This window comes from Musca autumnalis, unplaced genomic scaffold, assembly GCF_047663935.1.
Source record: "Musca autumnalis isolate F117 unplaced genomic scaffold, ASM4766393v1 scaffold_2, whole genome shotgun sequence".
NCBI classification, from domain to species: Eukaryota; Metazoa; Arthropoda; class Insecta; order Diptera; family Muscidae; genus Musca; species Musca autumnalis.
Window position 1 is genome coordinate 159,843,909 of NW_027411755.1, and position 22,789 is coordinate 159,866,697.

General features: G+C 37.7%; 1 protein-coding gene across 1 annotated transcript; it reads right to left on the bottom strand.

Annotated features, from left to right (window-relative positions):
* Positions 1-2,220: 2,220 nt before the first annotated feature.
* On the bottom strand, positions 2,221-21,932 carry LOC141394795 (uncharacterized). Its single transcript, XM_073969688.1, has 5 exons — positions 20,771-21,932; positions 3,575-3,801; positions 3,064-3,445; positions 2,767-2,993; positions 2,221-2,699 (listed from the first exon to the last, which is right to left on the bottom strand). The coding sequence occupies exons 1-5, from the start codon at positions 21,524-21,526 to the stop codon at positions 2,489-2,491; spliced, it is 1,803 nt and encodes a 600-aa protein (XP_073825789.1). The 5' UTR covers positions 21,527-21,932; the 3' UTR covers positions 2,221-2,488.
* Between the last annotated feature and the right edge of the window lie 857 nt (positions 21,933-22,789).

Genomic DNA, 22,789 nt, shown 5'->3' on the forward strand with positions numbered 1-22,789 from the left:
AACTAAAAAAATGTACCTTAGGTCTTAGTAAACATCTTTCTAGAACATACGAACTCTGTAGAAACGGTTATTAATGGTCAAAATAGCAAATCAAATGCGATTTTTATGCTCTTTTCTTGGTTCCTGCTCCATAGATACTAAACCGTTCAAAATTAAAGATATCAGCAAAACAACTTTCTGTTACATACGAAATGTCTATGACCGGTTTTAAATGTGAAAATAGCCAAAAACTTTCGAAAATATTCGATTTTTATACTTTTTTCTCCGATTCTGGTCCACAGATACCGCACCATTTTTGCAAAAAGTTTTGAACATTTGTGGGTGAAGTACCCGAAGGAATGGACCGATATGGCCCATAATATGGAAGATATAGTTAAATTTTTCATTCCGTTTGTAACACATCGAAACATTCCTCGAAGTCCCGTCCATATGTTTATATTGAAGTCAAGATACAGGCCGAAATATTTAATGGGTGATATCGGTCCACGTTTTGATGTAGTCCCATAGAACGGTACCTCCCGATTTTCGGTATCTAAAGCCGCATTGGTATGTTCCAATTATTTCGTTGACCATGGGCTTTAGTCGTTCGCACAATATCCCTGACACTATCTTGTAGGCGATAGGGAGAAGACTTATACCCCTATAGTTGGACGTTATGGACGGGACACAGGATGCTCAGGTTCCAATCGTCGGGTACGCGTTCTTCCTGCCAAATGGAGCTAACTAGCTGATGCATACACCTTATAAGCGTGTCGGCTCCGGTTTTAAACAGCACGGCTGGTAGGCCATCAGCTCCTGCTGCCGTATTATTCTTCAGCCGGTTTATTGCTGTCTTTACCTCATCTTGGCCGGGTGGTATACATTCAATACCATCTTCTGGGATTGGATATGTGATATCTACGTCGTCTTCGCTACTATTGGGCACCAACAGTTTGGAAAAATGCTCTTTCCATATCCTGAGCACACTATCTCTATCATTTACCAAATTACCTTGTTGGTCTCTACAGGAAGATGTGCCTGTACCAAAGCCATTAGTTTGATGTTTTACTCTTGGGTAGAACTTTCGGACTTCATTCTGGCTCCTGTACATCTCGATTTTTTCACACTCCCGCTTTTCCATCTCTCTCTTTTTCCTGCGGAAAAGACGTTTCTCCTCTCTCCTTTTCTTCCGATACCTCTCCCATGCGCTACGCGTTGCTACTAATTGTAAAGTAGCCCTATATGCCGCATTTTTCTCTTCGGTAGCAGCACGACACTCCTGGTCATACCATGGGTTCCTCGGTGGAGGTCTCTGTTTGCATGGAGTGGGCAATGCTTTGCCATTGTGCCGATATGTTATCGGGACGAGGAGTGCTTTAATTGAGCAATTGGGCTAGTTGAGTGGAACATGCTGTGGCTATCTGCTGTGATTGCAGCTTACCGATGTCTAACTTTCGTGTTGTGTCTGTTCGTATTTTATTCTCTTCGTTTAACCGGCTACGTACCTTTGCTGCAGAGATGCACAAAGAGAATCTGACACATTTTCTCTTAAATATTTCACACTGCATTTTTGTTGGCTTTTCTTAACATGTTTATGTTTTAAATCTTTAATTGTAATCTAAAATAGTAAAAGTTGCAATTTGTTTAAAAATATTTATAAAACAATGTGTATATTTTTGATTGTACTTGTGTCAATTATGGCTGCGATTAAGAGTAATCGACGCTAGAGTACTGTTTTGTTCATCATTTGTTTGCTGCAACAGGTAGTATGTTTGCTACTCGGAACGAACGTACATCCAACACGCTCGATGAATGTCTCCCATTATCACAACGTGATCAATTTAATTTCTTGTTTTCTTATCCGGAGACAGCCAGGTGACCTTATGAATGTCAAGATGCTTAAATCTGGTGCTGCTAACTACCATGTTTTTTGCCGCAGCAAAGATATATTCTCCTTTCCAATTTTTGCATTAATATCGCCGAGAATAATTTCAATGTCATGGGCAGGACAACGGTCGCATGTAGCGCTCGTAGAATATATATTTGGTCTGCTCGGCCTTGTCTTCGTTTGGAGAATGAGCGCAGATAAAGCTAATGTTGAAAAATTTTGCTTTTATCTGCATTGTAGCAAGTCTTTCATTCACTGCAGTGAAGCTGGAGACCAGATGTTTTAACCTCCGACCAACTACAATTCCCCAACCAAACTCATGCTTTGTGTCAAGGCAGCAACAACAACCAATCCACGCATTTTGTGAAGTTTCGTTTAATTTTCAAATGTTTTTTACAATTTTGGTATAGTTTCAATATAGGATTTCATTTGACTTTTTTGTAATTATATTACAACAATATTTCGTTTTGCAATATGAGGTATACATACATGTGTTTATAAGGAATATACATTATAATATAAAAGTAAAAAAATTACTTAAAATATTCATGGAATTAATCATCAGTTCATGAGCTCTCCCTTCTTCAGAGAGATCTAAAAATAATACTTCTTAGGTTAGGTTTATTTTTTCGATTTAAACCAATTCGAAAAGAATCCAGACTTTTTATTCGAAGTGGAATGTGTTTCATTTGCTCCAGATGTTGTACCGGCATCTGAACAGTCTTTCTTGTTGGGATATTTGAATCCACCCACAGGCGGAACTTGAGTTTTATACTGACCCATAACATTGCCGGGTGGATTATAATTACAAACAATAAATGTCATGTTGTCACTGAAGGGAAGAGAGAAATGAAAATTATTAGAACATTCGTCTAAGTGATTGGAAAATATTAGCTTACACTTTGGCCCTGCCCACACCCATTTCCTTGGTGTCCACCCACACAACTTGTGTAAAATGTCCTGTGCCCGTACTAAATCCAGGTTTACTGTATTTATATTTGTTTATTTCATCATACCAGGCCTTAACAGCATCTTCTGCTGTGGGATCTCGATTTATGAGCTGATAGATATTTTCTCCATAGTCATTTCCGGGTCGATGATACATGCTACGAGTTTTGGTTAAGTGCTAAAAATTTGTTAAAAAAAGTTTCTTTTTTTATAAATTTCAATTGGTAAGAACAAGGGTGGGTACTTACTATGGCCCAATCATTTGCCAAATTACACAGATTTCTATTAAGCACCATTGGTTCACATCCATGTAGAGCTCTACGTTTATTGTGTTCCTCAAGGCATTCCATTTCAAATTTGGACCATTTGTCATGTTTGTTGCCAATTATTTTCTTGAAAGCCTGCGATGTGGTTGGTTTATCATCGGCGCGTTGTTCATTTTGGGGTTTTGCTGTTTGTAGGTTTGTTGGTGTTCTTGGTCTTCGATCATTTTCAGTTTTTGATGTTGTTATAAGTCGCGAGGGTTGTGGTTTGGGTTGTCTTCCCTTGGGACGTGGCACATTGTCTTCAAACTTTCCCAAGACATTACCAGGAGGGTCATAGTTACAAACTACCCATGTACGATCATTCCTAGAAGTATAGAAGAAATAGAGAAATAAAATTTCGTTTAATTTTTAGGAGGAACTAAATAAACAATCCATCGTCGATCGAATATTTACAAAGATGAAAATGAAAATCTTTTCTGCTTTTCATACTCACTTTTGAACCATACCAACACCCAGTTGTGAACTTTCCTTCCATACAACTTGTGTGAAATGACCAGTATTGCCAGAGATGGTGGGATTTTTGTAATCATAATTTTCCATTTCATCATACCATGCTTGGACAGCATCTTCAACGCTATACGAACTGCCAGAGCTGAAAGCTAAATTTTCACCAAATTTATTCTGCTTACGATGTTTTATTTTATTTTTCTTCGCCAGGTGCTGAAAGTATGAAGAGAGAGAGAGAGAGATACAAATTAGTAAGTGTTATTCAAAATTTCGAAAATCGGAAGGCACCGTTCTATAGAGGCTATGACGTAGACCTCTACCGAAAATCTTCTGGGGTGAAAGTTTGGAAGCCCCAATGAAGATAAAATGCCAAATTTCAGCCATTTCGATAGGATATTGAGGCTCCAACCTTCAAAATTAGCGAAAATTGGGAGGTTCTCTTCTATGGGGGCTATATGAAAACGTCAACCAATGTTGATAATACTCTTCTGCAATATTTTATACCCCTATTGAAGACCAAAAACCAAATTTCATCCATTTCGGTTTGATAATGGCGCTGAAACCTTTAAAATAGCGAAAATCGGTAGGAACCGTTATATGGGGGCTATATGAAGACGTGGACCTGTAGTGAAATTCATCTTCTGGAAGGTTTTCTCTCCTTCAACAAAGACTAAATGACAAAATTCAGTAATTTCGGGTGAATATTAAAGCCACAGCCTTTAAAACACCGAAAATCGGGAGGAACCGTTATATGGGGTGGCTATATGAATACCAACAAATTTCTGGTGGACATTTTTATGCCCCCAACGAAGATTAAATACCAAATTTAAAACATTCGGTGGGATATTGGAGACAAAATCTTCAAAATGCCGAAAATTTGGAGGACGTGGAGGAATACCGAAAAATTTCATTTGGAAACTTGTATACACCCTACGAAGACTTAGTACCTTATTTCAGTGGGATATTGAGGCCGCAATCTTTAAAATACATACCGAAAATCGGGAGGTACCGTTATATGGGGGCTATATGAAGACGTTTTATATACGAACGAAGACTAAATACCACATTTCAGTTATTTCGGTAGGATATTGAGGCCACAAACCACTGAAAATCGGGAGGTACTCTTCTATGCGGGCTATATGAAAACATGGCATGTACTGATAATTCTCTTCTGGAATGCTTCATACCCCCCACGAAGACTATTTGCTAAATTTCGGTTGGATACTGAGACCAAAACCTTCATAATACCGACACTCGGGAGGTACCCTTCTTGGGGGCCTACATACATATATGAAGAGGTGCGCATATACCGACAAATTTCAGGTGGAAAGTTCTATACTCCCAACGAAAACTAAATGCCAATTTTCAGCCATTTCGGTTGGATATTGAGTTCACAACCTTGAAAATACCGAAAATCGGGTTTGAATATTTATCCATCGCGTTGCGCTTTCATTCGTAGCTCACACTTGGGCGCATAGCTTAACAAAAACCGACCTATCGCGTTAATTGTGGATAACAAGGTTTCTTTATCTGAGGACCTTGTTCCTACATATCAGTTTGTCGCAGATAGCTGTGGCATGCACGGACAACATGAACATGCTGTGGAAGGTGACTCCTAGAATCTGCGGGTAGTTGGTGATCGGAATTCTGCTACCATCGACCATGACATTCATGTTGGTGCTCACCTCTTCCATTCATGTAGAGATTTAGTGACAGATATTTGCATATTATTCGCTTGAAAATAGGGGGTACGATCAGTTAAATAGGAGTTCAGCCTTGGAGAGGGTGGAATACATTTGAGATAGAGGTTAAACGTTTCCGTAGATATCACCCCACCTTGGGAACTCCCAGTTTCGCTCTACGGGGCTTGGACTTCTTGTTCCTGAGTCCCACGTACGACTGGAGTCCACGAATAATTGATTATCCAACGTTTCTAACATGGCCGGGGGATAGTCTGCCCGATGTCCTCAAACAGCGTGGAGTGCTTGACAATATCAAAGGCTTTTGATAAATCAAGCGCCACCATCAATGTTCTATCCCACGACTTGCTCTGGTTGAGGGGTTAGAATACAGGTGAGGTAGAGGTTAAGCAGTTCCGGAGTTCCTTGGGGAACTCCTTATTTCACTCTATGGGGCTTGGACGTTGTTCCTGAAGCCAACGTACGACTGGCGTCCAATGTTTCGATCATCACCGGGGGTAGTCTGCCCGATGTCCTCAAACAGCGTGGAGCGCCACCATCAATGGGGAGAATTAAATCAAGGGTCTTTGCTCGACTCCCGGCTCATCCATCTGTGTCAGCATTACCATGGAGATTCCATCAGGGCCCAACGTTTTGGATGATTTAGTGTTCCTGATGACATTCACAACATCATCCTTTGTAAATTGTGGTGCTTCATTCTCACCTGGAGGAGATCAAATTCGACATAGTACTCTTCTATTCGCCATGTCACTCCCTAAATGCTCGACAAACTGTCGATTCAAAATAACTTGCGCACCTCTTGAGATCAATCAGTTTAGTGTGGCTAAATTTGACTAAGGTCCTATCCTCCTTCTTTTCATGGTTAGAGAGTGACTTAACCGTTGTCCACAATTCACTTATTCCGGCTCCAATGTCGAAGTTCTTAACATGATTTAGCCACTTGTTCCGCTTATGCTCACCGACCAACCTGTTAACTTTCAATGTCAGATCCCTGACTCTGGGGTCACTGGGGTTTGCACGGCGAAGCTCATTACGTTAATTTGCTTATCCGTTCGGCCTGGCCGAACTTAACATTTGTTACTTGTTTGAAACTTGAAATGAGCAGTAGGAGCAAGATCCTCAAGTTACATGCCACCGTCACTTGTGGAACAGTTAAGCAGAAACCTTGTTAAATTTGTACGACCCAATGTCAAGCTATTCTGGTAAGGTTTGGCAAAGTATGTTTTACTTACCAGCATCTAAACGGTAAAAATACAATGACTTCCATGGATATCTTACATAAGAAATCGAAGATCTGTTCTGTGCATAAACACAACAAAATCTCATCGATTAAACTTTTGCTAGGAAATTATGGAGCGAACCATTCAAACCATTATCTAATGAACACACATCATTAAGAAACTTTACGATCTAGAGCAATAGGTCCAAAGGTTCTAATCAGTAATTCCACTTTCGGTAATTTCAGTCTTCATGACTGAATCGGAATACACGATTTGATGGATCCGAGGAACGAATATAGATTCTGGTCACTTGCTTGTAGTAGTCAAGATGCGCACCCATACGGTGATGGGGAATCCCCGAGATGGGTGTCTTATCTTCTTTGATCTTCTAACACGATATGTCGTCAGAATATAGTTAATTATCCATGACTCAAAAAATTATACACAGTATTATATTGCTGAATATAAAATGAGGTATTTCCAATTAATACGCCGATGTAATACAAACATATTTATATAAGAAAAACGTTGTGGCTTTCATAATTCAAATTTATTACGAGTATATATGTATACTCGTAAGCATTTATGGGAAATTGAATACGTATAAAATGCTATATGATTAAGATTAAGGCAAAATATATTCATGTAAATCGTTAAATTATTCTAAAATCATTAACACTGTACAACACAAAAAATAGTTACAGACAAAATCGGGCTGATTATGAAAGAGGACCGAAAAATAAAAGACAAGTGTATCGGCGTTTTGAAAGTTTACGTCGGGAAGTACCCCAAATGCGTCGGGGAAATTCCCCCTATTTGTACATAGTTGGAAATATTCGAGTTAGAATTCCTTGGAATCCTTGTGTTTTAGGCATATAGTGTCTTTGGCAATATTACTGCCAATAATGCGAGGGGTCTTTTAGTTACAAAATTTAACACTCAAGCGAATCATTAAAGGGGTCTTTTTGGTTTTTTTTTTCAAAAACGTTTTAAATCCCCTTTAAAATGAGATCGGATCGGATCCGGATATTCTACAAAAATGTTCGCCATTAAATTTCACTATAGGCCCTAGAATGCATCAGAACTCTTAATTTTACCTGAACGTCCAAATCAAAAACACGTTTTATGGTTAAAGTTGTATTTTATCTATGTTTATACCATGTTGTCCCACAAAACATCATTCTAGATGGATGACGTCTAAGCCAGAAATATTTTCCATTAAATTTTACTATAAGTAACCGAAGAAATGAACTATCTATTTACTGTATATAACAATGAAATATCTATGTAATTTTTGCCCACAAAATACAAAAATATTTTTAATGACATTTATTTCGTTAATTTTTTGAGGTGATGCGACAAAGTAACATGAAACTTAGTTTTAGACAAATAGTACTAAAAGAGAAATATTCTACACAAAATTCCATTACATATATTTTAGAGACTGCTTAAGAATAATTTTTTATTATGATATTTATACCATCATGATTTGAGTAAAAATTATAAATAAAAGTGGGAGTTATCCGAAGAGTAATTTAAGATATCACAATTTGTTAATACGTATATGACCTGGAAAAAATAAGTCCGCCGTACATATAAAAGAAATTAAAACTATCCTCAAACTTACGGCTTCAAACCTGGTTCTATTCTTAAATTAATTCAGTTAGGTAAATCTAAATCTAATCTGTAGAAATAAAGAAAAATTAATAGTGTAAGATTATATGGCTTTAGGATGAGTTTTATCCACTGAAACATACAAAAATGCCATAGTAGTTCCATGACAGCCATGAATGGGCTCTCCTATATTTATACGTTAAAATATAAACAAGTCAAAAAGTATCCGTCGGCTTTGCAGACAGAGATATACCCTCAGCCTATGTGAATTGCAGCATTCATCTACGGACAGATCGAGACAATTGTTGAACTTTTGTGGGGGAGGTACCATATGGAGAAGATCGATATCGGCTATTTTAGAAGTTAAACTAAATTAGGAGATCCAACGCTTGACCAATTTGGTTGCCCCGTTCAAAGGATATCGTGCATACCACTTAAGTGACATTTTTTTAAATATTGGAGGGAAGTACAGGAACTTGTTGCAAATCTTCGAACTAAAACTAAGCTTGGACAGCTTTTGGGCTGTTTTCTCAAGAAGTGTGCTCCTGAAAAAGCATTTACAGTCGTAATTGAGGCAGCGAATGCAAGTTGTTTCAACAGAAATCAAAGTGATTCGAAGCAGGTCTTAAAGTGAACTTATGCGAAATTTTGTGTGGGTGGGAGGTACCCGAAGGTGTGGGCAAATATAAACCTGATATACATATGGTAGATATATTAAGATGTGTAAAGTATAGACCAAATCGGTCACTCCCTTCAAGAGTTATCGTGTGCTCAATTTTTCCGAACATTTTTGAACTTTTGTGGGGGAGGTACCTGAAGCAGTGGACCAGTTATCTTCGAACTTAAACTAAATTTTGGACCAAATCGGTTGATTCGGTCGAGAGTTATCTTACGCTCCAACCACTACACACGGTGTCACAGGAGGTTTTTTGTAATTTTTTGATGAAACTTATAAGTTGCTACAACAAAAATCAAAGCGATTCGGAAGCAGGTCCTAAACTGAACTTATCCGAAATTTTGTGCGGGAAGTATCAGAAGGAGTAACCCGATTGAGCCATAGGGGTTTTTGTACCTTTCTGGCTATTTTCCCACGAAGTATGGACTTGCCCCTGATTAAACTTATACCGTCTTATGGGGGCAGTTAACACAAGTTGCTACAACAAAAATCAAAGCGATTCGAGTGCAGGTCCTAAACTGAGTATATCTGAAATTTTGTGCGGGAGGTACCCGAAGTAGTGGACCTATTGAGTTCATATTAGAAATTCATTTAAGTCTGGTAGAAATTTCACGATGTGCGAAGTATGGATCAAATCGGTTACTTCCTTCAAGAGTTATCGTGCGCACAAATTTTCCGAACATTTCCAAAATTTTTTGGGGGAGGTAACGGAAGGAATGGGCCGATATAACCTATCTTCGAACTTAAACTAAGTTTGGACAAAATATTACGAAAGCCAAATTTTGGACCGATTGATCCGTTCGAGAGTTATCATGCGCTCCAGCCAGCCAGACAGACGGACTGACATTGCTAAATCAACTTCAAATTGTCTGAAACACATTTTCTCCAAACATACTTTGGGTCTAAAACCAATATTTCGATGAGGCACATTTTGCCCGTATAAAAGTGTATATACCCTCTTTACCATAAATGTTGAGGGTATAAAAATTTAATATTATTATAGCATTCCACTTTATTTTATCTTAGTCGGGGTAGCGAAGCGCACCGGGTTTAGCTAGTTCTATAATATATATGAATATTTAAAAAAGTACTAGAAAATCATAATTATTCGTTTTCGAAGGTGAAACACTTTTGATAGGTTGAACATGATTTTTTACGAGATACTAGAGAGGACAATTGGTGGATATTGAGTTGGATACACTGCTACGATAGGTGATTGTATCCCAGATATTGGTTATCTCTGAAATTCGTGACATTATTGACTATTGTTTGTGGGATATAATTGTTTAAATACCACTTAGTTAATACCTATGTAGTATTTAAAAACAAAAATTATGCCTAGCCAAAAAAAATGAAGGTAATCAATTTTGCGTTATTGAATTTTCACTTTATTGTTAAAATATAAACTATTATTTACTTTAATTCATCAAAACAAGGCAATTGCTGCCATTTTAGTTGAGGACAGATACAAATATTTATTCGGGCTGGTGAAACGTGTGTTCGCTGTTAATTGTGCAATTATGGGCTATTATTATCTATGCCAATGAAGATTTTATTGCTGTATGTACTCGTCGTACATCTGTCTACATGGGGTGGCAAAATTATAACAAACAAGTAAGAAAAGCGTTAAGTTCGGTCGGGCCGAACTTTTTATACCCTCCACCACAAATTTCAGCCATTTCTGTGGATTAATGTGGCCACAACCTTCAAAATACCGAAATTCGGAAGGTACCGTTCTATGGGGGCTATATGATGGCGTGGACCTATACCTACAAATTTCTGGGGAAAAGTTTTATACGCCTAAAGAAGACTAAATACCAAATTTCAGCCATCTCGGTGTGATAATGAGGCTAAAACGTTCAAGATATCGAAAATCGGGAGGTATTGTATTATGGGGGCTATATCAACACGTGGACCTATATAAACATTTTATAGTAGAAATGTTTCTTAGCCTCTGGAAACACAAAATACAAAGTTACAACCGACTCTTTGGTCAAATTGGTCTAATACATTCAAAATATATTAAAATGACGCGTACTTTATAAGGGACCTTATATGGGGGCTATACCAAAACGTGGACCTATATAACCCAACTTTAGTAGGAATGTCTTCTGGCCTCTGAAGACACAAAATACCAAATTACAACTAATTCTGTGGTCAAATGGGTCTAATACATTCAAAATATATTAAAATGACGCGTACTTTATATGGGGCCTTATATGGGGGCTATACCAAAACGTGGACCTATATAACCCAACTTTGGTAGGAATATTTTTTGGCCTCTGGAGACACAAAGTACTAAATTACAACCAATTCGGTGGTAAAATGGGCCAAATATCTTAAAAATTCCTTAAAACGACGACGCGTCACGCGTCATTTTGTATGGGGGCTATACGAAAGCGTGGACCTACATAGCCCGCTTTCAATACCAAAAGTCCTACGTAAATATAACATATTTTCCCAAAATTTCATCAACCTACGTCAATCCGTTCGGACGCTAGAGTGATTTCCACAGACGGACAGACGGACAGACGGACAGACGGACAGACGGACAGACGGACAGACGGACGGACATGGCTATATCGATGTAGAATTGCACGCTGATCAAGAATATATATACTTTGTGGGGTCTACAATGATTATTTCGAGTAGTTACAAACGTAGTGACAAACTTAATATACCCCCATCCTATGGTGGAGGGTATAAAAATAAAACATTATATGGCTATTGATAAGTGTTGATAGCTATATTTACATCAATGAAGGGGATCGATTTATGTATATAAGGTCGGATCGATTTGAAAATCGTAATGGGTCCTTCGCGTTTCTTATTCCTGGGATTGAACTGGGATTGAACTGAAAAAAGTCCACTAGAGCATAGGTCTACGGTGAAAATCGAAAATCGGTTTTTTATACACGTTTTTTGGACATTTTGGCGTATAACAAACAGCCAAACCATTGAGATTTTCGTTGTCCATGGATCCCAACACGATATAATTTTGCATTAGAACACTTGAATATTTTTCTGGTCAACTTTTGTAGCACAGTGCCATTTATCGACATTTTTCGAAAAGTTTACACCTTCTCAATTCCACACTGCCTGAAGGAGCATTACAATGCTTTTGCGATGTAACAGAGAGTTCTTAATTACTGTCTTGGCTACAATTTTTGTCCTTGTGTTGGATCGAAAATCTCAATGGTGTGGCTGTTATATGCCAAAATGTCTAAAAATGTGGATAAAAAACCTAAAGTCAAAATCGGGAGGCTCGATTTTCTCCATAGAAGGGTCCATTAAGGTTTTTTTCCTTCCATACAAATCGCCCGGCCTAATGTATATTAACCAATATCACCTTGTGGTTATTGCTACTTTTCCATTTGTAAATATTTAGTTAAAACAGTGAATATACATACAGATTCATACACATTTCCAATTTAAATTTGGAAGCGATAAAAAGTCAATGATCTTTAAGAAAGAAATGTAATTAACCTCTTTAGAGTTAAAAGATATTTGGTTATTGTTAACAACCAAAGTCGCTTTGTGGGGAGGTTATTATAAGTTGGTTATAGCCAGAATGGCCTCTCCGTGAATAAAAATTAAATTTGTAATTTACAATTTTCAACCAGTCGATTTCAACTCAGAGGATACATTAAAAAAAACAACTTCAAATGATATTCGCCGAAATTGACGAAAACTAAACACATGTTTTACATGCTTTACCAGATGAAATTGGTATCTTTGATCGAACCTTGGAAGAAGTAACACATTGAAATTAAAAAAGACAGTCTTGCAGCTCAACAAGCCAACAAGTTTTTATGGTTTTAACCTGCACCTCGAATTCTATGAGTATTGAAATAAAATGGAACAATTATTTTCCTTTTGATTACGAAAGTACTTTGATCATCATCCACGTCAACGCTTATTTCTAGAAAAAGATGAATATGTATACTGAAAAACTTTTTTTATAAAAATCTAATACTAATGAGACATCGATATTTTCTACCCATTCAGAATCCGAAATACCATGTTACAGTCATTCCATTTGGACGATGAGTGTACAAGTTTTAAAATACGTAAAATCGGGAGGTTATATTAATCATATTGCACGTGGATGTTTTCTACCCATTGAAAATCCGAAATACCAAGTTATAATAGCTGCATTAGAAGACCTCTTAAGAAGGCCCTTAAAACTACTAAAATAGGGAGGTGCTGTTATGTGTGGCTATTCTAAAAAGTGGTCCACAGGTCAAAAATATATGTCAAATTAAAGCTATTTCAGTAGAAAAGTGTGACAAAAGCCTTAGAAATACCATGCATCGGTTAGCATTGCTCTATACCAAAAACGCTCAGTTTGTCACATCCGCATTCAACGCACTCAAATTTCGGTGAGATGCAATAGATGTCGGAAGTGGATGCATCTCAGGGGTTGTTCTGGAATCGCCCATGGGAGTGATTACTACAGGGATTATGTTGCTTCATGCTGCTTGAACATTGTCCCAGTGAGTCGTCGTCATCGGAAAATGCGACTCTTCCGCAGTCCTCTCAACAGCATCCACACACACAGCATTAACACCAGATGTTGTTGCTCCAATCCCTGAAAATGTATCCTTTTTGCAATTTAATTGCAATGTACTCAGAGGTATGATCGCGGAAATAGTGGATTTAATAAGTCGGAAGAATATTATGGTCGTGGCTGTACAGGAAACTAAGCTCAAAAACAACTGCAGCTTACAGAGTTCTGATGGTTACAACGTACTGGAGGGGGGAATCGTTTTCCTGTGGTACCAGTCTGCTCAATACAGACCTATCTCGCTTGAGCCTGATTCTAATGACCGGTACATGAAATGTATGGAGGTAGCAGTAAGGTGTGGAACAGCTGAGGTAGAGTTGCTGAACGTATACATCTCGCCGAAAAATAGCTGCACTCCAGGTTATTGATCCAACATTAGCCCCCTTTTGGTAGGTCATAGGCGTCTGGTATTGGGCGACATTAATGCTTATCATGAGTTGTGGCGTTCGGCCCTTGGAAACGACCAGGGGGTATAGTGCCGGCTAAGCAGACTGATAGCTTTACGTTTTTCACCATCCATGAGAACGATCTACCAGAATTATCGGGGAGTATCACAATTCGCCAGACATAACCATCATATCAAATGGTCTGACATATGATGTCTGTGTACATCAACAAACTGCCCGATTTCAACACCTCTGAACTCCGCACTTTCATCAATGAGGGGAAATCTAATTGGCTAAGTTTCAGAAAGTTTACTAATCACCGCTTTTGAGATCTACCCCACCCCCAGGACGTTTCGAGACATCATCACTGCTGTCGTTTCCCATATATCTGCTGCTCGAATACCCGAAGTGAGACCAAACTTCCTAGCAGAAGCAATATTAGCAAATGGGCGTGATGAGCTTCGTCGTGCCAACCCCACTGTCAGGAAGCTGTTAACTTGGTCGGTGAGCATAATCGGAACAAAGTGGTTAAATCATCTGAAGTATTGCAACATTAGAGCCGGAATAAGTGAATTGTGAGCAACGGTTAAGTCACTCTCGAACACTGGAAAGAAGGAAAGTAGGGCCTCAGTCACGTTTGGCGACGTTACGCTGACTGATCCGAGGAGGTACGAAAGTTATTTCAATCGACAGATTGTCAAGCTACCCGGGAGTGACATTGGATCCTGATGGAATCCCTATGGTAATGCTGAAACAGCTGGATGTGCCGGAAGTCGAGTATCTCAATAAAGTTCTCATCCAGTCGCTAGCCACCCACAAAGTTCCCGAAGTCTGAAAAATGGGCAAGGATGCCAGCAAAGGTGAATCGTACAGGCCGATTTCGATTTTGTCGACCGTAGCAAAAACCCAGTTGCAGATCAGCATGGGTTATGTAAGAAGCACAGCATGTAAGAAGCACGCCATCTCCACATATATTAGTCGAGGGTCAACCAGAGGAAGTCGTGTACTTTAACAGTGATGGTGATGCCTGACTTATCAAAAGCCTCTGATACTGTCAAGCACTCCCCGCTGTTTGAGGACATCGAACAGCCCACCGGCCAAGTTTGAAACTTTGGATAACACTGTGCAACATTTTTAAGGTGATCTTGTGCAAACAATTCGAACTGAGGATTTTTTGAAAGTACAGAACCAAACGACAAGAAACCCTAGTTGGGTTTTGTTGTGTCAGATCCAGCTCGGATTTTATGGCCCCATCTAAACATGGTTAAATATTGAGTTTTTAAAGAAATTCGGGGCTACGACGATTTAATAAAAATGAAAATAATGTAATGAACTCCGAAATCCGAGAATAAACTGTTGGTGTGAACTGTGATTGAAATACGTGTTGTAAAAGATATGATGCAAAATACCGCTGAAACAACATGAAGTAAGCATTTTAGAGATTCAGAATATTCTAAAGAATTATTGAGAACTTTATTTGGAAGATTTTTGCAAAAGGTTACTTGGTTCAACTCCCAATAGTTTAGTCGATACTGACCAGAATTTTAGCTATTATGTAAAATTTTCTATATTTTACAGATTTTGTTGCCCTAGATGGAGTTTTTCTTATGTGGTTTTTTCAAAAGATAAGTTCTACTAGTTTAGGGCTACAATATTGCTAAAGACAGCAAGGCCAAATTCTTATTCGTTTCTGAGATAAAGGCCAGATAAATGCAAAAACGTATAGATTTAGTCCGGTTTAAATGAGGCCATAAAATCCGAACTGGATCTGACAGGACAAAACCCTACTAGGGTTTTTGTAGTCTATATATGTACTTTCAAAAAATGCATACAAGAAGTTGTTTGCATTTTCAGTGTTGCATAGTGTAATTAATTATATGTGTGGACGCCAGTCGAAGGTGGAATTCAGGAGCGAGAAGTCCAAGCAACAGGAAGTTCCCCAAGGTGGGGTGATATCTCCGGAACAGTTTAACCTCTACATCTTCTGTATTCCACCCCCTTCCCGACGGCAATAAACTCCAATTTGACTGACCTTAACACCTTTTTCCATACGAAGAATCTGGAAATATCCGCCAATAAATCAACGGCCACTCTGTTCCCCACATGGACGGCAGAGGTGAATGTAATCGTCGATGGTATCAGATTTCCGATCACAAACAACTCCAACATGTTAATGTCGTCCGTGCATACCACAGCTATCTGCGACAAGCTGAGATGTAGGAACAAGCTCATCAAGTCTCTTGCCGGCAATACATGGGGTGCAGATAAAGAAACCTTGTTGACCACATATAACGCGATAGGGGTCGGTCTGTGATAATCTATGCGGCGCACAGTGGTTCAGAAATCGATTTTCCTGGCTAAAACCGTCATCAATGCGTCATTTTTGTAAATTTGTGAGGAAAGAAGCAGCTATTTCTCAGAAACTATAACAGATATTGTGTTAATTGTTCTTTTGTTAGGTGGATAGGATTGTTCCTTTAAGAGCGGTTTTAATAAATTACCGTAGCGCTTACACGAAGTGAGCTATTTTATTTTTCCACAGGTACTAAATTTTAGTGAAATTCCCAGCTTAGTGGACTAGAACTTTAAGGGAAAAGCTTGGAACAATGTTCCGTTTTCTCAGAATGATGCCGGAGAGTGTCCTCTTTTAGCCCATGTATACTTTTTGTACCAGTCCCGTTCCGTCCGTTTAACACTTTTTTTTTAATTTTTTGAAATTACATGGGTAAAAATGTGTGTTTTTCCATTTCGTTTCCTATATAAATTATACATTTTTCGCATAAATGGAAATTTTTTTATGAGTTTTAATAAGAGTTTTATGAAGCCCAAAGGAGTATTTTTTTATTTAAAAAAAAATTAAATTTTTTGAAAAATAAAATTCGAAAAATTTTTTCCAATTTCTTTTTTAATTTTTTGTATTTTTATGGTTTGTTTATTGGCGTCTGAACTTTTTTTAATTAGTTAGAATATATGAAAAACTCAAGTACACTCATATTTTGATGCAAAATATGAAAAAACTCAAATTTTTTAACTTCGACCTTGAATGCCTCTGTAACCGCTAGAATTTGTTGGCTTTCAATCAGTCGGAAAGCTGAAAGTGTTATCTGTCGAAAAAGAGCAATTATGAAAATATCTCTTTCCGTTCAAAAGTTACAGAGTTTTGACCAGGGAAAAACGACTCTGAACCACTGTGCGGCGCAAGTTTGGTCTGCGAATATACATAAGTCCTACATGATGGTAAAATATTCAAACCTGTCAGAAAAGCCCTGAGAACTGCAAAAGGATGCCAACTTATGTCTTCAGTGGACCATCTACATGAGGAGACAAAGATTTTTCCAGTACAGCAACAAATAGCTTGCTTTCGTTGCAGTACTTACTTGTTACCGCGAGAGCCGCCCTAATCAATATTTGGTGGATAGGACTCCTTCACCCAGGCATGTCAGGAGAGATTGTCATTAGAGATTGTCAGTCATAACATTACAAGAGAGAACCCCTAGATCAAGAAGCCTATCAAGCAGGTTTTAATGGGATTCACACGAATGCAGTTCAGAGTAGTTTTTGCTCAACTACGCTCCATCATATGGTGGAGAATATAAAATTGATTTTTTGTACCGACATTTCTTTTTGGAGTTCCCGAGCACGCTTGTTCTCTTCTTCACACAAAGAATGACGCTTGTGGAAAAAACCTCGCTTCATCCATTTAAACTCGAGGTCGATGAATCAAGCTAATACTCATAATTTGTTCAAAAATACACAAAAATTACACCTTTTTCATAAAAATTTTATTTATCTTGGCCTTTATTCTTTTTATCCCAGTTGTTCAATAAATAGCAATTGTCTACTTTTACATAGGCATGTAACTAGTTACTCATTGATCCTAGTTACTTTACACCCAAAAATGGCAAATAAAATAGCCTATAGCTTGCTTTTCTCACTGGAAAAGGGCGTCCCTGCCTATCATGTCAATTCACTAGTTACAGGTAATGCGGTGTGTAATATATTGACTATTTTATAGACTACCGATGGATAGCGTAATCGACAATGTTTCTCTCTTGTAATCTCTTTTCAACATTATTTCTCTTTTCGAAAACACAGTAAAATAAATGTAATGTCATTTTGTATAAAATTTATTTTTTATTCTGAATTTAACCCAGATATGCCCAGCGTCCTATATATAGGACACACAAAATTCTTGCTAATTTGATATGTTATGTTAATCAAAGTACCGTTTATTTTGGTGATATACTCAGTACACATCTGTAGCTCTTGGGATATTATGTGATTCCATTATTTTGAGCTACTATTTTTGAGTTTTGAGGTCTAGTTCATCGAAGTTGCCACCGATCGCTTAGTTTTTACAATGATTTGCGTTATGACCAATTAATTATTGGGTAATTTTATAACGAAAACATACACGATGTGGAGCCTACTACGAAAAAACGTTAACTAGATGCCGAAAAGGTGTCTTTGGACTATATGTCAAATGTTTTGTGTCCCATAACTCCCAGTTATATGATAAAACCCTGTGTCCAAAAGTGGCCTCAAAAACCACTTTTTTCAAAAAATTTTTAAAAAACTTATAAACATACTGTTATTGTTTCACATTTGCTTCTTAAATAATATAAAAATACTTTTAAAATGATCACGATCAAGCAATGGGCATATCTGGGTTAAAAAAAAGTTTTTGGTGCGTTTGATATGCAAAAACTTATTGTTAAATAAAGATGCAACAAACATGTTATTGGGCTAAATTAAAAAAGGATGAATATTTTTAGAAGAATATTTGGTAAGTATAGATACTTTTTGGGACAATACATGTTTTTAATTATCTCATTAAACTTTTATGCATTTTATTTCAGGTACATCTGAATTATCTGAAGCACACTTGAGATGCACATTCCCAGGACCAAATAAACATAAGCAACTTAAGTCCCAGTATCAAGGATTCACGCATAAGTTTCAATACCAAGGAATTTAAAGATTAACATTAAATTGTCCTTTATAATATATGTATGTATGTCCTTTATGTATATATGTAATTAAATAAAGCGTGGTTAGCGCATATTCGAAATATACAGATTAACTGTTATAATTGTGTTGTTTAAACTGGTATTCTGATTTTGGCTATCATTTCTGACCACCGAATTGACTGGTTACTGGTAATGCACTGAGGAGACAATTGCCTTTCACATGACTATCGAATTGGGTGGTTACTGGTAATGCAGTGAGGGGACAATTGCCTTTCAAATGACTATCGAATTGGGTGGTTACTGGTAATGCAGTGAGGGGACAATAGACCCCTTCCTATGACATCCCCATGTTAAATTCACCAGTCTATAGCATTGCGAGTAGATTGGGTGGTAACTAGGGGTGTTTACCAGTAGCCAGCAAAATTGCTAGTTATTCCCTAGTTACCCGAACAACTGGGTTGTAAAGCAGGCCTGCTCAGACACATACAAACACATTTTGTAATTGTGTTGGTTTTGAAATACACAAATTTCAATTTTCCTTTGTCTCTCTGTATACTGTGAGAAATATCGTAACAGTTTTTTTTTATTTTATATTTCAAAATATAGAGTAGAATAATTATTTTATTTTGACCAAATGTGACTGTTGATGTTATAATTTGTTGCAAATCAAGTTCGTGACAAACCAAACACTCTAATTTGCCGTAAAAATTTTAACAAAACAAAAAAACATTGTTCCACAACATCCCATACGGGACAAGGGAGACTTCTCTCATATCAATGAGTGCACCCCGATTCATATTTAGCTCAATGATATGGGACCTACTGTTTATCGCCGAGTCCGAACGGCGTGTCCTAAGACACCACTTATAGAGAAGTTTTTCAAGGCTGAAATACTCAGGAAATGTCGCCAACATTACTGAGGGGTATTTTGCCACCGTTGAAAAATGTTTGGTGTTGCCTGGCCGGGGAATCGAACCACCGACCTTCTGCGTGCAAGGCGGGCGTGCATACCATTGCACCACGGTGGCACCCGTAAAAATTTTAGGCAAATAAAAATTCGTATTCAGTATCTTCATTCATTTTTTCAGTGTACGCATATAAATTCATAGACAAATTCGAAAACAGAACCTTCCTCATTGAATGTTCAATAGAGACTGATTTTTAATTTTGAAAATATTCTAAACAAAAACAAAAGCTCTCTTTTTAAATTGTGTGTGTGAGAAAATTGACACACACCGACAGCTCAGGTGCGCACCTTGAGCAGGCCTGTTGTAAAGCAGCGACGACCACAGAAATACAACCAAAGCGAAGACATGTATGAACGTATGAGTGAAAAAAACAACAACCACATTATCTTTTTGTTTGTTTTCATTCATTTACACTGTACGTGAGAGAGAGAAGCAAATGCAAAAACAACTCAGTGGGCGCCCTCACTATACGATCTAAGCAAAGAAGCTCGTCCCTGTTGTAAAGACAAAGAAATGCTCATGTTATGTGCTGTCAACCGACTCAAACAGAAAAACTCAAAATTGTTCGAAGGCGATTTTTGAGGAAAATGGAAAGATTTTCTTCTATATTTCTATCTGAGGATGTAGATTTCGTCAAAAACTAACCCCATACAGTTTTTGTTAGAACAAATTGTTTATAAAATCGTGTTTATTCGCATTTTTAATTGAGTTGTTCTGTCAACAAACTCAATGTTAACAACATTGGTGAGAGCATTTCTTTGTCTTTACAATTTATTAGTCTATGTCTATGTCCGACATAAAATAAAACTCACAACAAAGTGGCGGCAAAACCATCAGCTGTTCTACACCCTTGCGCAAGTACAATGCAATGTTTACAATACTTTTAGGTCGAGAAAATTAACAACCCTGTGGTAAATTAACCTTTCATGTATTTTGTTGTTGTGGTATTGTAAATAGTTGTATATCTACAATATTAACAAGATGTACAAATCTACAATGCCACTTTACCACCATGAGTGAATACCGCTAATATTTTGAAATATACTACTTTGGTATCCATTAATTATAAAGCGTTACTTACTTTAGCCCATTCCATGGCATACGCCGACATTTTATTATTTAAGGTCAACGGTTTGACACCATGCAACGCTCGCAAACGATTATGAATATCCAAACAACGTTGCTCAAAGTTGTACAAATCCTCTACCGATTGGCGGGGATCAACAACAACTTCTCTCTTTGGCCGTCTATCCAAAATGGATTTGAGATTAAAACGTTTTCGTTTTTTAGTTTGTGGCATGGGAGCCACTGTTGTACGATACACACGTTCATTTTGATTTGATTCTTGAGTCAGTTCCTGCTGTTGTTGTTCACCAGTAACAACTAAGTTGATAGTCTTTGGTGTTGTTGTTTTTGCGTTTATCACATTTGATGAATAGGTAGTTTTTACCACAGTTACTGTTTTGCCATTTTTACTTTTCTTCACTTTGGTCTTGGTTAGAGGTGATGATGATGAGGAGGTTCCTTCGTTTAAAATTATGGGGATCTCAGGTGTCTTTGGTCTTTGGATTTCAATGGAACCCTGGGCCAAACGTGTATTTGTTGTTCGATTCACAGTACGTGTAATCTTTGTTACTGTGACAGTATTTCCGCTTTTTGAGGTTTTCACCTTGGTTTGGGTCAAAGGTTGTTGTTCGCTGGATACATTGTTGTTGGCAGCCTTTAAATCTTCCTGAGAATCGAGAGTTAAAGGTGCCAATTCTAGGGTACATTGCATGGGTTGGCCATATTGTTCCCCGGCATCACTTTGTTTGGAAACACAAGAAAAACAACCCATTTTGTGCGTGTGTGTGTTTCCCCCCGGTTACTGGTTTCCCACACTTTGGTGTAACGGAAGTTACGGAACGTGACTTTTTCAATTGTTTCGAATATTTATTTAATTAATTTCGAGTGAAAATTGATGTTTTCGTTTTTGTTGTTGTTATCAATGGTCGTTCATTTTTTTCTTCGTTAAAAAAACCGGCGAGAATTTATTTATTCTGCGTTGTATTCCGCTCCGATTCTTCGTTGCTACTATTTGAGCGTTATTTTATTTCTATTGTTTGTGCTTTGAATTCTGCTGTCGGCTGTCGACGATCACTTGGGTCTTTGTGGCCGGTAAAGCTATTTGAGTGCGTGTGTCCCAACCCCAAAATAGAGTTTGCAAAGAGTAGAAGAGCAATCGTTGAGTGGAGGGAGAATAATGACTGTCTTTCTGTTAACCGGTGGATTACTCACCCAACTAACCAACCATTCCAAGCTGATAAGAGTTGAGCTGGCTGGTGGGGGATTTTCGAATATTTTTGTTCTTATATGTTTATTTATTTATTGTTGTTGCTGTTATAATTAATTAAATGTATTTAACCGCATTGCAAGGCATTGTTGTTATGCTTCATTTGGTGCAGTGGCTGGGGAATGACTTGAAGAAACTTTTTTCAAGTTCACACATTCAACAAAGAAAGACCAGCATTCAGCTGCGTATTGTTGTTTTTTTTGTGTGTGTTTTTTGGGCATGTCCAGAGAATAAAAGCTCCAAAATATGAGTTTTTGCCATAAGCAGAGAAGAACAAATGAAAACAAACAAACAAATAGGCAAACAGATTAAGGCTAATTAACCCTCACATTGGAGCACAATTGATTTGTTATATTTTAGGGAATGGATCATTAAGTGCGTATGAACTGATTTTATACCCTACACCACACTGTGGTAAGGGGTATTATTATCTTTGTGCATTTGTAACATACAAAAGTAAACATTCATAGATTCAATTTATGCAGGTCCGTTCGTCCGCTTGCAACGTACAGATAGCACACGCAGAAAAATATATGTAAGAAATATGTTTGGATCCAAACAAATATTTGTTTGGGTCTGGTTGCAAACAAATATATGTTTGGATCCAAACATAATTTGTGTCCAAACAAATATATGTTTGCAACATTTTGTATTTGTTTGGTTTATGTTAGAACATATTTGTATGGCTGGAGAGAGGATTTTTGTCGAAGAGAGTAACAACAGGGCTCTCGCGGATGCGGAATGCTGTTTTATAATAAAGAGCTGTGT